Source organism: Lotus japonicus, chromosome 2 (genome assembly GCF_012489685.1).
Source record: "Lotus japonicus ecotype B-129 chromosome 2, LjGifu_v1.2".
In the NCBI taxonomy this organism is placed as follows: Eukaryota; Viridiplantae; Streptophyta; class Magnoliopsida; order Fabales; family Fabaceae; genus Lotus; species Lotus japonicus.
The window spans coordinates 26,470,851-26,487,536 of NC_080042.1; the positions used below are offsets into that span (position 1 = coordinate 26,470,851).

The 16,686-nt window shown below is 37.5% G+C and overlaps 1 protein-coding gene across 2 annotated transcripts in view; it reads right to left on the minus strand.

Annotated features, from left to right (window-relative positions):
* Nucleotides 1–3,993: 3,993 nt before the first annotated feature.
* Nucleotides 3,994–16,686, minus strand: part of LOC130737856 (cleavage stimulation factor subunit 77) — a 42,750-nt gene continuing 30,057 nt past the window's right edge. The window contains exons 16-23 of one of the 2 annotated variants that reach the window (XM_057589713.1): nucleotides 16,256–16,352; nucleotides 15,432–15,491; nucleotides 8,983–9,135; nucleotides 7,456–7,522; nucleotides 7,281–7,376; nucleotides 6,592–6,678; nucleotides 5,654–5,875; nucleotides 3,994–4,365 (exon numbers count right to left, since the gene is read on the minus strand). In XM_057589713.1, the coding sequence (XP_057445696.1) occupies nucleotides 4,202–4,365; nucleotides 5,654–5,875; nucleotides 6,592–6,678; nucleotides 7,281–7,376; nucleotides 7,456–7,522; nucleotides 8,983–9,135; nucleotides 15,432–15,491; nucleotides 16,256–16,352 (946 nt within the window). In that variant the 3' untranslated portion in view covers nucleotides 3,994–4,201. Of the gene's footprint in view, nucleotides 4,366–5,653; nucleotides 5,876–6,591; nucleotides 6,685–7,280; nucleotides 7,377–7,455; nucleotides 7,523–8,982; nucleotides 9,136–15,431; nucleotides 15,492–16,255; nucleotides 16,353–16,686 lie in introns of both variants that reach the window. The other variant, XM_057589712.1, reaches the window with a different exon arrangement.

The window sequence follows — 16,686 nt, forward strand, 5'->3', positions numbered from 1 at the left end:
TTTTGGAGATTCTTGTTCTGAAAATCTTTAAGTCCTCCTTTTATACTTCAAGTGCTTTTAGGGTTTGTTGATAGCCGTTGGAGAGTGTAGAGCACATCAAGTTCTAGTCGTTTGATCAAACGGTCCTTTTGGCAGGTGCATTAAATGCATTGTACCCTTTGATTGAGACTTGTTGCTACAAAATGTATCTTATCAGCCGGTAGGTAGCACTTGAGCTTTGTCCCATTCCTTTTGAGAGAGAAAGAGGAAACTCATTTATGACAGTGTTGTACTTTTTTCCTTGGTTAGTGTGCTTTGTAGAGTATCACATGATCCTTTTGCACTTGCCTTTCTCCTCAAGAATGTCAGAGATACTTTTAATTTCAAGAAGGCCCTCAATCTCTGGACACTGCTTTCATTTGTCAGCTTTGAGATAGACGATGAATGTATTCAATATGTGTAGTCTTCTCTTGTGCATCCGGTCTAGGAGATTCGACTGTTCTTTGTTTGTGCAGACTATCTTGTAACTTTGACCTTTCTTCTCTTATGGGGACTGTCTTGTAGCATTGTCTTTCATTTATCATGAGACAGTTGGTAAGTTTCATATATAGAAGGAGGTTGTGAGGGAAGAGTTGTGGTCACTTACACTACACACATACTTGTCTGGCAATATTAGGCCGGGTCTAACCTAAGTTGTAGGAGAGTCTCAGTCTTCTTATGATGTGGTTGGTTGTGGAGTGGATTAGAACCATAGCGAGGTGGTGGACTTACGAAGCTGAATCTACACGCCTAAACGAGGAACTGGTGTTGTCACAGCAAAAAACTATTGTAGCCAACCAAAGGGCCATTGCATCCGACCAAATGAATAAAATAATTTTGAGAGAATTTGGGATTTGGCTCAGCTGCGAGCTTGGAATTGGTTGAGGGCAAGATACTCCAAGTTTAAGTTCTCATTTTAGGATTGGATGTATAATCCTAGATATTGCATTAGATGTCTTTGAAATTTTCTGCAATGTTTATCAGAAAATGCTGATAATTGTTGTCTACTGTGGGCTGAAATCTTTGGCTTCCTCATGGATTCTTTTGTTTTTCTTTGTTATGTCTTTGTATTTATCATTAGGAAAGTATACTGATGGTTTGGCTATATCTGTACTAGAGTCTTGGGTATATGGGACAGGTCCCAAATGGCCTAGTTAGCCGTTTGTTTGTTCTGCATTTGTCCTCTCTGGGCTTTTGTAGAGCTTTTTGATTTTTATCCTCTCCTCTTCCTCTCTATGTATTTATTTTTGGTTTGAAGTACATCTAGTACTTCCTTAATACATTTGACTTATAAGAAAAAAATCCAACCAAAGGGTTGTAGCTACTGAGGCCACATGCATGGCTGGAAGGTTCAACACGTATGGCATCCACTTACATATGACGAATATTCGTGAGGTCTCGTGCTCGATGTATATAAACTGAGTGTTCAAAAGCTAGTTAGCCCAAATAAGATTTTGATTTGAGGTTGGTTGTGGAAGCATATGCCATGGCAATGGTTGGTGTGCATCCAAACTCAGATTAGACGTATCACAACTTGATTTGAGGTTAGTTGTGCGTTTCTTCTGTTTTTTTTCTCCCCCTTGTTTCGCTGGTTCTGTTTTCTATTTCTCCCTCTCTGTAAGTTTTATTTTCTTAATGCCCTCTTAAGTTTAAATTTAAACACTTTATTTTTAAATGGTTACATTGTATTTGTTACATTTTCAACAGGTGGAAGAAAGAGACAACCTGTCCAAGTTATCCAGTCCAGTGGTACCGTAGGAAACTGGAGACACTGCACGAATCAGAAGTAAGTTAATATTTTTCAAGCATATTTTTAATATAGCGATGTGTGAAGAGTATTACTTATGAATAATTGGGACATTTGTGTGTAGTTTGTGTAGCAACCATATCCAGAGCATCTCCTCAGTCTTCTCCCTCCTCATTGTGTCCAAGATAGAGCTTTGTGGAAAGTTGTGGTGCCTTTACTATGCTTTCATGTCAACGAGTATCACCACTCAGATCGAGTTATGAGGCAGTTCGGAGAGGAGCAGCATGTTCCTGATCCGCCTCGTCAGGATGATCATCTGCATGATATATCCTTGAGAGGAAAGATTGATAAAGACTGGGGACACGAGATGTGACAATATATACAACTTTGGGAGGAGAGACAAAGGCACGTGTACCCGAATCAACCTATTTTCCAACGTCAGACCGGCCCAAGCGACGAATATATGATGTGGTACAATCAACACACACGTCGCTAGATGACGCATGATGTAGTTGCTCTTGTGACTATGGTGACGTTATTTTACATTAGCTCAAGCATTTTTTTGGATTATCATTTTGAATTGATTACAATGTGACCTAATTTTATATATTATTGTAGACTGAGAAACTCCATTATCTTTGGTACATGCTAAGGCCTGAAAGGCGTGCCATGTACGACATTGAGCTTGTATACCCGGAGATCGGTCGCTGCCTTGGAACCATCGGGGAGCTAAACCGAATTTTGGCACCTTCACATGATGCTCCTCCTCCGAGAATGGTGTTTCCGCAGTTAAATAGGGATGAGTTCCCATATGTTGGAATGAAAGAAGGAAAAGGTATTCATCGTGGTCGGAAGCTGTTGACTGCTAAAGTCCTTACGGTTGAGCGAGTTGGGGATCCACCACCGGGTCGGTACCATGTTCCTCCACAACACCTTGGTGCTGGATATACTTCATATGATATTCCATTCGGACAGTCGTCTGGTACGTCGAGGTACCAAGACTTTGTACAACCGACTGCCACTGAGGTAGACTTGAATATGACATTGGCTTCAGGTGGAGATGATAACCTCGTGATGGAGACCTCCAAAAGGTATGACACTAGGCAGTCACGACGGTACCAATAGTGTGGATTGATGTTGGAATGATTTGATGTTGTAGTGAATTTATGTTGTAATGATGTGATTCTATAATTTAGAACTGTTTTAATGGAAAAACAACTAAGATTGCATGTTTTCAATTTGAAGTCTTATTACAATTAGGAATATGACCTTTATGGATCATACACATTGTCGTCCCCGAACAAATCATTCATGGTTGCATTCACACTCGCATGTAAAGATGGGCAACCAGCTCGATTGTGGCCTCGCTAACCACATTGTCCGCACCTATGTGTAGATGGTCCGGTCTCTACCAAGTCCATCTCATTCCGGATGTGAGTAGACCTAGGACGCCCCTTACCACGCTTGGTTGCAGGATCTGGCACAATACGAGGCCCCACCCTCAGCAGCATGTTCAGGTCATTGCCAATTGGAACCACTCAAATTGGTATGCCTGTGCTACATTCTAAATAGAATAAGCATGGTCCACAAATTGATAAAAGTCCACTGCCATGTGGGCTCATGACGCAATCACATGAGAGCATGGGTACCGGTAAGCTTTCCACCTTCCACGCTCACAGACTCCGTTGATCAGGTCGACTTTCCACTTCATGCCCCCACGTTGAGTTATCGGGTTTAAAGGTTCCTGGACTTCAAATCTAGATCTCTGGTGGTCAAACCGGGTCACACAATAATTCCCAAGCTCCTTCTAAAGTATTTATCCTTTTAAGAGAGGGTTAAGAGCAGCATTAATGAAAAATAAAAAAATCAAGTAATCTCCACAATAATTCCTTTCTTTGTTCGTACATCAGTTATACATCCTGATATTATTGAAACAACCAATTTGTGATTCTCTGATCACACATCGTTCCGACCACCTCAAGACAGTTCAATGTGAGAAGATGAGGTTATAGCTAATCACCATATTTTCAAGAAACATGAAAAAGGAGGTAAGAGCCTGGATACACATCACCTTCACATTTGTCTGTCCTTTCCTGCCCTATAATTAAAAAAAATGAAACTGGAACAAAAATTCTACGAGCATGTTGGTATTTAAAAAAGATTTATTTTTAACGACTTAACATTTTTCAATTGGAATGACAAAGGAACCAGGCAAAGAGAACAACTGATTTGCATCCCATGTTTAAATATTCCTCTATCCATTCAACAAGTCAACCACTGTTCAGATGGGAGTTACAACAAATGATTTATTGACCTATATACTTGCAAATGTAGTAGTCAAATCTATCTATAAGCAAATGGATGGAAAGGATAATGTTATATAACTAAAAAAGGTCTTCTATCTTACACAGACCACAAGTGGTTTAAAATATTTTATCAACCAGTGCTACCAGATAAATCGCCAGAAAATGCACTTCCATATGAAACTGATCCTGTTTGCGAAGTGCTGCTGGCTCGAGCTTTGTGGTACTGTCGTATCCGGAAAGCATCTCGAGGAAGTGGTTGGCTCTGGACAGTTGTAGTATCATCATCCTCTTGTCCTAGACAATATAATGACAAATATCAAATGGGAGAAAACATAAATTTTGATGTCAAAAACAGACATGCACATTTGATTACTAAGCGTCCAATCTGAAAGTTGCAATTTATAACCATCATTATCGAGGTGAATCGATTTCCTGTTATTTCAAGTTTACTTGTGTTGAACCATAAACGGATAAAATTAGGCATGAAAAGAAAGCACTTGTGCAAATATGGGCAACTATTCGTGTCGAAATCGTAAAGGTACATTAATTGTATACAACTACTATGCATGCAAAATGAAGTTGTAAACATAGCGGCATAGCTCGGATTAAAGTACCAACATAGCTTTAACAGAGAATCAGTGTTCACGATAATGCCTACTAATAAGTATAAAAGCAGAGCTGCATGAAATGAATTCTGAAGCTGCTATAGAATCATAACCGAGTCATGACCCTTTGGTCTGTTTATTTTGCAGATGGACAAAATTAAGCTTGATAAAAGTAAGTTTGAAAGAATTATGTTTAAAAGAATGAATTTGTGTTTGGGAATGAGTCTAAAAGAAAGTTTTAGAAAAATGAATATTGTATGGAAAGGATAAATTGAAATCGGATAAAATTACTAAATAGATATAGTGGGTAACCGTTTAAAGTGGTAAACAGAGATGAATATGGGATATAAGGTAATTTTAGAACTAAACTGAGGAAACAATAACAGAAAAGTAACATTAACCTACTTTAAATAAACTCAAGTTTAGTGAAGAGAAAACACAAGTTAATAATATTACTTGACTTTTGCCGAACAATAGAAAAGGACAAACTTAAGTTAACATGTGAAAAAACCAAGGTAACTTAACCAAAACTATGAAACAAACGCTCACCATATTCAATATTAAGACCATCCAAAAGCACTTAAGGACACATGCAGAAATGCTCCAAAAGTCCCATGGCTCATTTAAATAAACATCATTGTACAGGATAATAATCATATTAGAAATTGGGAGGCCTATACTCAACCACAAAAGCTAGCTCAAGAGTTGAGGTTTGCACTACCCTTATAAAGCTTATCTTGGATCTATCTCTAGCCAATGTGGAACAAATGGATCTAGGATAGGCTCTGATACCATATTAGAAATTGGGAGACCTATACTCAACCACAAAAGCTAGCTCAAGAGTTGAGGTTTGCACTACCCTTATAAAGCTTATCTTGGCTCTATCTCTAGCCAATGTGGGACTTCTAACAAATCAAAAAGAGAAGGCATAAGAAAATACAAGCATAAAGTCTAGTCAAAATGGATTATGTACTTACTGTCTAATTCTTTCCTTTTCCCATGTTGTCTATTACCAGTTCGCTTCAAAGATAGGCCACTTTGAACAGGGTGAGACTTGTTTGAACCAGAAAGTTCACTTGTAGCAGGAGCAGGACCTGCTGGCGATTGTGTTGGAGCCCCTGTTTTCTTCCCACTTTGTCCTGTTGGTAGGTCACTCTGCAAACAAATTGATAGCACGATATCTACATTTGGTGTTGGACCTGGAAACCCCAAAACACAGTTTTCAGTCTTGTTATTAACCATAGTAGTTAGCCTTCTTTTTTGAGTTACTTAGAGCTTATTGTACAGCTGCCATAGAGTTGTTTGAGTCAGATACTAACTGAACTAACTTCACTTGTCTTCTTAGTCTATATAAGTAAAGTACAGCTTGTTTTCATTCAATTTTCATTCACTTGCTTGCCATTAGTGGTGAATTGAAGGATTAATGGCAACCAATTCTAACAAGTAACATATCTCTTGTGCTGGCCATTGCATTAAGTCTCCTTAAATCTCAAAATCTGTTTTGTTTGTTTCCGTTTTCATGACCTTTTAAATCCATTAAATAATTGGTTTTAATTAGATAAATTGGTTATTCATTCCTTGTCAAATTTTATAAAGGACTAAAAGAAAGTTTATTTGAGAGATAATGAAGATCCATTCTTCCTCTCCTTTCTATATTTAAAAATGGCTACAGCACGTTTAGATTATGAGTTCTCAGCACCTTGCGTGCATCTGTGTTAACCTTGAGCAGAAAACCAGACAGTGGATTGCACTGACTGTCTTCGGAATTTTTTTGCTATCAAGGTAGTGGTTCTTCTACGGCGCAACCTTTGTCATTCCAGTCTATTATAGATTGCTTATAAAATAGCATAAAAAATGTAATGTATACTATAATGGATAAGAAACTGTAATTAATAGTCATAACTTCTAATATTACCCTCAACTGCAGGTAGGTTTGCTAAAAATGCTAACAACGCAGGTGGTGTAGCTTTCAGAATTTCATTACATGCATTTGTTCCAGAACCTGCCACTGGTAATTGAGTTAGAGAAGGTCCCCAAACCAAGAGTAATTGCACACAGAAAAAATTCACAAGCAACCATTCATATTGTGCAGTGACAAAAATGAAATTATAACTCACATTAGACAAAATTGATAATCATAATAACAATAACTCCATCCCGAAACCTTCCTATTCAAAAGTTAAAATAATACCATAGCAATATTCGGACACAGAAAAAATCAGGAGTGCATTTTTCTCATGCATTCTTTTTGTGCTAAATAACTATAACTAACTACATAAGAAACATAAACATGACTAGTAAAAATGTTGAAACTTTAACAGTCTATAAATTAAAATAATTCAGGTAAATTAGTATGACTTCAAAACTATGTCAATTTTTCTCATGCATTCTTTTTCTAACGCCTTCAGGCTTTGCTGCTAAATTTAAAACTATAGTCACCGTATTTTTCAAAGATTGAAGAACAAGGAATATTATTAATCCGAATATAAAAGGTTCTTAACATTTGCTACAGTAAGGTATATATGCGATGGTAATCAGACTGTAGTTGTCCATAGTGAGTAACACACACTGGAAGTATATCACCAAAAAAGAAGGGCTACTTACCAGGATTTTGCTTTGGATCATATAACACCATCTTTGAAGTATCAGGATAAATAACTTTCGAGGATATAGTTGAAATGGTTGCCATAGATGACTTATCTGCACTAATAATGTAGCCTTCATCACATGATAAAAAATATTAACAAACCGTGTGTTAAAATAGATATAATACCAGTACCTAAAAGAGCACTTCCATTAGGCATGACAGACTTCTCCACTCTCTTATTGATATTTTTGGCAAGCCACTAAAGAGGTAGAAATGAAAATTTGAATTACTATATATAGGACATGAATGGAAAACACTTCTATGTTGGGAAATTTAAAAATTGTTGTTGCATGTAGGCACTTGCAAACAAAACAATAGCTTGTTGAAAGTAGATTACCTTACACAATAGTGATAGTAAGGATTTGCACAATAGAGGTGTCTTTGAAAACTAAGTTACTAAACTAGTAATGTAGAGTGTTGGGATATCATAAATAGAGAGTAAATATATTTAGGGATATGATTATGATTATGCTTCATATTGTAACTTAAATTCGTTAATTAGGGTAGATAGTGTTGAGAAGTCCCACAATGACTAGAGATCTATTGGTAAGGCTTCACTTATTCCTTCCTTGTCACCAAACTCTATCCTATTTGTGCTTGATTTCCCTTTTAATTTGATTTCAATTAGTCAACTCACTTGGTCAAGAAACTGTTCTGTAACATTTACTACTGATTATTTTCTCATACAAGATGAGAGTACAAACAGAAGAATGGAACAGGATCGGTATGACGAGATGTATACTATCTTCAAGCCTCATCATCCAGCATGAGTGCTATTTTAGAGTCTCCTAGTCTCATTCACCATTGTTTGGGTCAACTAAGTCTAAACTGGATGAAATTGGTTCCTCAACTTTCACATTTGAAATCCTTCAAGCGTAAGTCGTGTCAACTTGGTAAACATGTTAGGATGTCTTTCCTAGTAGTGTCAATAGTAAAGCTATTTCTCGCTTTGATAATTTTGATTCAGATATTTGGGGTTTAGTCGTGTTCCTCCTATTTTCAGAGAAAGGTGCTATGACATTTCTATTGATGATTTCTCAAGATGTATCTGGATGATTTTAGCAAAATATCATTCTGAATTTGCCTTTTAAACCTTTTGTTAAGAGATTAAGACTCAATTTTGGAGAACAATTCGAGATTTTAGGACTGACAATGTAAGGGAATGCTATTCTTCGCCCTTCAATTCCTTTATGACTTCCCAGTGCATCATACAACAGTCTAGTTTTCCTCACACACCTCAACCAAACAGTGAGGCTGAGCAAAAACACTGTCATCATCTTCTCAATACGGCTCGAACCTAATTCATAACTGCTAATGAATATTGAGTTTTTTATATCATTTATGAGCAATTATATATGTATATAGTATAAATTATATAAACTGTATAGAAAAATTAAGTATAGCAGGTGCTGCTAAGTGATTTACTTCTATAGCATTTTTAGGATTGGCAACATGTGTCGCTATGTGAGATTGACTGCACTGGTTTGGGGAAACCAATCAGGAAACTTTAAAACAAACATATTTTAGAAATAATATGTCAATCATAATCAACAAGGATGAAAGTCCTTGAGTGATGAGTTTGGGATAGTCAGTTCTTCATAACATTAACAAGCAATATGTTAAACATCCTTTTTAGACAAATATACAAATGACTAGTACCTCTTGCCGAGCTAATTGATCAAGATAATTAGAGGAGCATGGCCACAGGTCCATGAAACTATATCGGGATACAACATCTTGCAGGGAACTGTCTAATGCAGCTGTTCCATCTTCACCAGCTCCAGAAAGTGCTTCCTTCCTTCTTTGCTCAACCTACATAAGGTTCAAGGATAAATTATCAAAGCCGTGTACTGCCTGCCCATGCATGGGCTGTTCTACTGACATAAGCATCTTAAGAATATAATATTATTGATATTATTCTAATAACATTTTCTTGCGATCCCTCAAGAACCTTTTTCTAGATATTGTTGCGAAAAATCAATGTCTGTCTGACCATGGCATAGACTTTGTTGGAAAATATATCAGTATTTATTGTTTTCCAGTCAATTCTAGAGATTCTATTATTGACTTTTTTATATGTAATAATTTTCTCCTTAATTCAAGGAGTAGTAATTCTCTCCTTAATTCAAGGAGTAATAATTGTATCCTCTCTATAAATACCAGCCTTTGGCTGAGGAATAAAATAGAACAGCATTTACCTATTATTTTTCAATATGGTATCAAGAGCCCTAGGTTGGGACTTCTACTGTAGAGCTTTCCACAGCTAGTCTGATCAACCTATTTCCTTCCCCGACCCGTTTCACATACCCATTTAGCCTCCTATGGCAGGTCGCAATAGGTGGCCCTCCATAGCAGAGGCCTACACCGGATCCACAGCCAACCACGGCGAACAATCACTTGACTCGGGCGTCAACAGCGGTGATGGCGGTGGCAAAGGAGACGGCGGTGGCCGCGGTAATGGTGGTGGTCGTGGAGATGGCACACCAAAGTTCGTCACAAACAGTGGCGGTAATGACGGCAACAATGAAAACAGAAACAACAGTGTTTATGGTGACAGTAATGTCAATATAGGTTGCAATGACCAAGAGGGTTCCTCATACTCCCTCAAGGTCAATATTCCTAAGATGAATGGGAAGAACTATAATGAATGGGCCCAAACCGTTCGCTTGGTATTGGATAGCAAAGGGAAGCTTGGTTTTTTAACAGGAGCAGTAGCTGAACCAACAAGCGGAGACCCTCGTTACAAACAATGGAAATCTGAAAACTCCTTGATTATTGCTTGGTTGGTAAGCTCTATGGAAACTGGAATAGGTAAGCCTTACATGTTTTTGCCTTCTGCAAAGGATGTGTGGGAAGCTGTTAAGGAAACATACTCTGATATTCAAAACTCCTCCCAAATTTTTGGTTTAAAATCAAAGTTATGGCAGGCTAAACAAGGTGACAGGAGTGTAACTGCTTATTACAATGAGTTGTTGACCCTGTGGCAAGAATTAGATCTCTGTTATGATGACAATTGGAGGTGTACAGAAGATAGTGTTCTGTTTCTCAAGAGGCAAGAAAATGATCGTGTCTTCATGTTTCTTGCTGGGCTAAATACAGACCTTGATGAGGTAAGGGGTCGAGTTTTAGGAAAAATACCATTGCCAACTCTTCGTGAAACTTTTGCAGAAATCAGAAGGGAGGAGGCACGACAAGGAATTATGATGGGCAAGACACCACGAAGTTCTGAATCTGAAGGCTCTGCTCTGGCTACTAGGAACCTCGGCGAGGGAAAAAGGTCAGAAAAAGTTCCTTGGTGCGATCACTGCAAGCGCGAATGGCACACACGTGAAAATTGTTGGAAGCTCATAGGAAAACCTCCTAGCTGGAAGAAGAAAGGTCGTCGTGCATTTCAAGCAAGTAATTCTGATCAAGGGCAGCAATCCTCTTCGACTCAGCTTCCGCTCACTACGGAACAACTAGACAAACTGCTCAAACTCCTCGAGTCTTCAACCCCTTCTTGCTCTATAGCAACAAAAGGTAATTCTGCATGTCTTAGTGTCAGTCCCAGTCATACTTGGATATTAGATTCAGGTGCCTCGGATCACATGACAAGTGAATCCACCTTGTTTTCTTCATATAGTCCATGTGCAGGTAATCAAAAAATAAAAATTGCAGATGGCTCTTTTTCAGCCATTGCAGGTAAAGGGTCAGTTGTGTTGTCTCCAGTGTTAACTCTTAACGATGTCCTTCATGTTCCAAACTTATCCTGTAATTTAATGTCTGTTAGTAAATTAACCCGAGATATAAATTGTCAAACCAATTTTTTCCGTTCTCACTGTGTCTTTCAGGATTTGAACTCGGGGAAGATGATTGGCAGTGCTAAGGAGAGTGGAGGACTCTACTACCTTGACATTGGATCTGCATCACAACTACCTCCAAAAACAATAAGTTCCTGCTTTGAATCCTTTTTTGTTTTGAATAATAATGATGACAACGTTATGTTATGGCATTTACGATTAGGTCATCCTAGTTTTCATTACTTAAAACACTTGTTTCCTAAGTTATTTTATAATAAGAACCTTTCTTTGCTTAAATGTGAAGCATGTGAGTTTGCAAAGCATCATCGTTCCCAATTTCCAATACAGCCATATAAACCATCAAAACCTTTTTCTATTGTTCACAGTGATGTTTGGGGCCCTAACCGTACAAGTACACTTTCTCTTAAAAAATGGTTCATCACATTTATAGATGACCATTCAAGAGTATGTTGGGTGTACTTGTTAAAGGGGAAATCAGATGTTTGTCGGGCTGTAAAGGATTTTTGTACAATGGTGCAGAACCAATATCAAACAAATATTCAAGTCTTTAGAAGTGATAATGGCAAAGAATATTTTAACACTATTTTGGATGATTTTTTCCTAAAAAATGGGATTGTACATCAAAGTTCATGTCCTAATACTCCTCAACAAAATGGAGTTGCTGAAAGAAAAAATAGACATTTATTGGAGGTTGCTAGAGCATTACTTTTCTCAAGTAAAGTACCAAACTATTTGTGGGGCGAAGCTGTTTTAACAGCGGCATATTTAATTAATAGAATGCCCTCCAAAGTTCTCAATTTCCAAACTCCAATTAATACTTTCAAAGAATGTTTTCCTAGTACCTCGTGTTTCAACTGATTTGACATTAAAAATCTTTGGTTGCATAGCCTTTGTTCATGAACATAAAAATGTTGGAAAACTTGAACCACGTGCTATAAAATGTGTTTTTGTTGGATACTCCCCAACCCAAAAGGGGTATAAATGTTTTGATCCAAAAAACAAGAAAATGTTTGTCACTATGGACGTTACGTTTTTTGAAAATAAACCTTTTTTTAATGACACTCATCTTCAAGGGGGGGATATAAAGGAAGACTCGTTTCAAATTGAGGACATGAGTTTTTTAAATAAATTATCTTTGCCTGTACCACAAAGCTCTAAGACTTATAGTTCTGCACCAACAGAAAATGGCCAAGATACTCTATCTGATCCTACTCCTGTTATGAGTAAGGAACTTGAGGAATCAGAGCCTACATTTTCTCATGAAGAAACCAATGAGAATCTTGACAATAGGGATGATGATGATCTAATTAAAATGCCACAAAATAATGAGTCACTTAAAGAGAACAGATTTGAAGTAGGAAACAGGACTTGGAAAGGGAAGGTTTATGTGAAAAAGCACCACAAAGAAAGGAATGAGTCCACATCTCAACACTGTCAGGAATCTGAACCGGGGAATGATCAACCTCCTAAGAAAATGAAAGGTAAGTCTATCTCTGTTTCTGAGAGTCGTATTTTGTATCCTGATATAGATGATCCTGTTGCCATTAGAAAACCTGTTAGATCTTGCACTAAACACCCTATTTCCAATTTTATATCATATTCAAATTTGTCTTCATCTCTGTCTGCCTTCACCTCAAAATTGTCTAGTGTAGAAATTCCAAAAAATGTCCAGGTTGCTCTAGAAATTCCAAAGTGGAGGGAAGCTGTACTTGAGGAGATGACAGCTCTTGAAAAGAACAAAACTTGGAGTGTTATGACACTACCAGATGGCAAGAAGACAGTTGGATGCAAATGGGTGTTTACTGTGAAGTATAATTCAGATGGGTCAATTGAAAGGTACAAGGCTCGCTTGGTGGCGAAGGGCTTTACTCAGACCTATGGTATAGACTACTCAGAGACATTTGCTCCTGTTGCAAAATTGAACACTGTCCGAATTCTCTTATCTCTTGCTGCCAACCTGGATTGGCCCCTACATCAATTGGATGTTAAGAATGCGTTTCTTAATGGTGATCTAGAAGAAGAAGTATATATGGAGATTCCTCCTGGCTTTGAAAGCAAATTTGGATCAAATGTATGCAAACTAAATAGGTCTTTGTATGGATTAAAGCAGTCCCCTAGAGCTTGGTTTGAAAAATTCACTCAGTCCATGAAGAAACAAGGGTACACTCAAGGACAGGCTGACCACACCTTATTCACAAAATTCTCCCATGATGGGAAAGTTGCTGCCCTGATTGTTTATGTTGATGATATTGTCCTTACTGGAGATGATACAGTTGAAATGGCAAGAGTAAAAGAGAAATTAGCAGTAGACTTTGAAATCAAGGACTTAGGACCCATGAGATATTTTCTTGGAATGGAGGTTGCTCGATCAAAGAATGGTATTGTGGTTTCACAGCAGAAATACATTCTAGACTTATTGAAAGAAACAGGAATGAGTGGATGTCGTCCAGCAGATACCCCTATGGATCCTAATGCTAAACTTTGGGAAGAAGGTAGTGTTCCCGTTGATACTGGAAGATACCAAAGATTGGTTGGGAAACTGATTTATTTGTCACACACTCGACCTGATATTGCTTTCTCAGTTAGTGCAGTGAGTCAGTTCATGCATTCTCCTTTTGAGGAACATCTTGAGGCAGTCTATAGGATACTGAGATATTTGAAGGGAAATCCCGGAAAAGGCTTATTTTTTAAGAAGACTAGTGAAAGAAATGTGTCTATCTTCACCGATGCTGATTGGGCAGGCTCAGTCACAGATAGAAGATCAACCTCTGGATATTGTACCTATGTTTGGGGTAATCTTGTGACATGGAGGAGCAAGAAACAAGGAGTTGTGGCAAGAAGTAGTGCAGAAGCTGAGTTTAGAGCTATGGCTCAAGGTATTTGTGAAGGATTATGGATTCATAGAGTCCTAGAAGAACTTAAGATGAAAATTGAGCTTCCATTGAAATTATACTCCGACAGTAAAGCTGCTATTAGCATAGCTCATAACCCAGTTCAACATGACAGAACCAAGCATATTGAGATTGATCGACATTTCATAAAGGAGAAGTTAGATGCTGGAATCATATGTCTACCTTTTGTGACTTCGAGTCAGCAAACTGCGGATATCCTGACCAAGAGCTTGGCAAGACCTACCTTTGAGCATTTGATAGGCAAGTTGGGCATGATAGATATCTATGCACCAACTTGAGGGGGGGGTGTTGGAAAATATATCAGTATTTATTGTTTTCCAGTCAATTCTAGAGATTCTATTATTGACTTTTTTATATATAATAATTTTCTCCTTAATTCAAGGAGTAGTAATTCTCTCCTTAATTCAAGGAGTAATAATTGTATCCTCTCTATAAATACCAGCCTTTGGCTGAGGAATAAAATAGAACAGCATTTACCTATTATTTTTCAATATATACCATATTAGAAATTAGGAGGCTTATACTCAACCACAAAAGCTAGCTCAAGAGTTGAGGTTTGCACTACCCTTATAAAGGCTATCTATGCTCTATCTCTAGCCAATGCGGAGCTTCTAACACACACCCTCACGTCCAGGACTGAACAACCTGGAACGTGGGATCAACAACAACGGGTGCCCCGAATATGGGAAGTCTCCACAACAAACAACAAATGGATCTAGGATAGGCTCTGATACCATGTCAAGCAACCACTTATCCCAAAAGCTTAAGCTGTTGGGTAAGGGTCACATTAATAGTTTTATATTATATTCTAACACGCCCCCTCACGCAAGAGTCATTTGGACTTGAAGCGTGGATAAATGCACAGGCCCACCTACCATGTGCTTAGTTAAATTCCACTTTTTAATTAGAAAGTGAGGGGAGCAAGGATCGAACTCTAGACCTCTCGGTCATAGAGGCTCTGATACCATGTCAAGCAACCACTTATCCCAAAAGCTTAAGCTGTTGGGTAAGGGTCACATTAATAGTTTTATATTATATTCTAACAGACTTTTTTGTCAGTTTCAGTTACAGAGCGTTGATTTGGCAACAATATAGAAAGAAAACAGTGAGTTTCATTCTCCCAATGATCTCCAGCCCTTTACTAAAGCAGTCATAATGCAAAAGGCTAGACAGTGGGATGTTACCAGCATCCTATTCCATCAATGTCAACCAATCACTGATTGATGCAAAACAGACAGCAAATTAACAATATTTTCCCTGAAGGCTCTCTCCTGTCAAATGACTAGAGGTTATGAAAAAGTAATAATTTGATAAGCCTAATTAAGAGCAGAACACAAAAGAATCAACCAGAGATAGCAAGGTAAATGCTAAATATAAACAAAATTGAAGGAACTACCTTCAGCATGCTAGCAAGATCCCCATAAGTTTGCTCAAACTGGGTAAACTTTTTCCAGACCTACAGATCAGATTAGTTACAAATTACAGCTAAATTAAATATTTGCAAACAACTAGAAACATTCTCCAACAGAATTAAGTACATAACCTGGGAGTACAGTTAATACAAAATCAAACATACTTGATTCTATGGGGAAATCATCATGAACTTCGGACAGAGAATGTAGTACAATAATCATTAGTCTGGCTTTTCATCCTATCTTAGGGTTTCAGCTCATTGTTTCTTAAAGGGTGGTTTGTTACCATGAGGTCAGTCGTAAGATCGGGATGTTACACCAAATCTCCAAAGAGCTTATAAGCTAGTTAAATAACATTGAAGCTAGTCAACTAAGCTTTAAGCTTATCGAAATGTCTTACCACACACACAAAGTTTATAAAATAGATGGGTGGCCTACTCAATTTAGAATGTTAAATGAAATCAGAATTATTTAAGATCTCTTTCTTCCTCAATCTAACACAAATATGTAGTAGTTTTTAAGGAAAAAAGGGAGAAACGTATATCACTTATTAAGAGATTTTTCAAGATGGATTGAATGAAAGTTGCGAATAGCTAATTCAAACAACTTTTTAATGTGAGGGGCACAAATATGATCCAAGTATCAAAAGGAAGAGTTTTTATTAAGTCCAAACATAAATTGGTGCACACGGTGCATACAATTTGTTTAATTACATTAAGATAAAGAGATGTTGTTAACTAACTAGTAACTACTAATCAGGGTCGAGGAATATCTTCAAAAGAACAAGGAAATAAGAAGTGATGCAAACCTCAACTGATTCCTTTGGTGGAAGTGAACTTAAAGCCCTCTCAAATAAAGCACGTATGTTTTGGTCATCATTCAAACGAGTCAAGAAATCAGCATATCTGAAACAACATGAAAAATTATTAATTGGAAAAAAAAATTGGTAGGAAAATAAATTAAGAAAATTACAACTAGTGAGATGATAATATATCTATTCGAAATATAATATTAAATTATTAATGGGTCCTTATTCCAGACCCAACAGCTTAGGTTTTTGAGATACTTAGTTCATTACATGTTATTATAGGCTCTGTAATCTTTAGAGTATATGTAATGGTCAGTTGTTGGGATAACTAGTTACTGTTAAGCCACAATATGAATAACTGTGTGACTTTGTAACTGCAAGGGTTTGAGGTTTGACAGTTCAATCTTGCCACTAAGCGCCACACCAAGCGC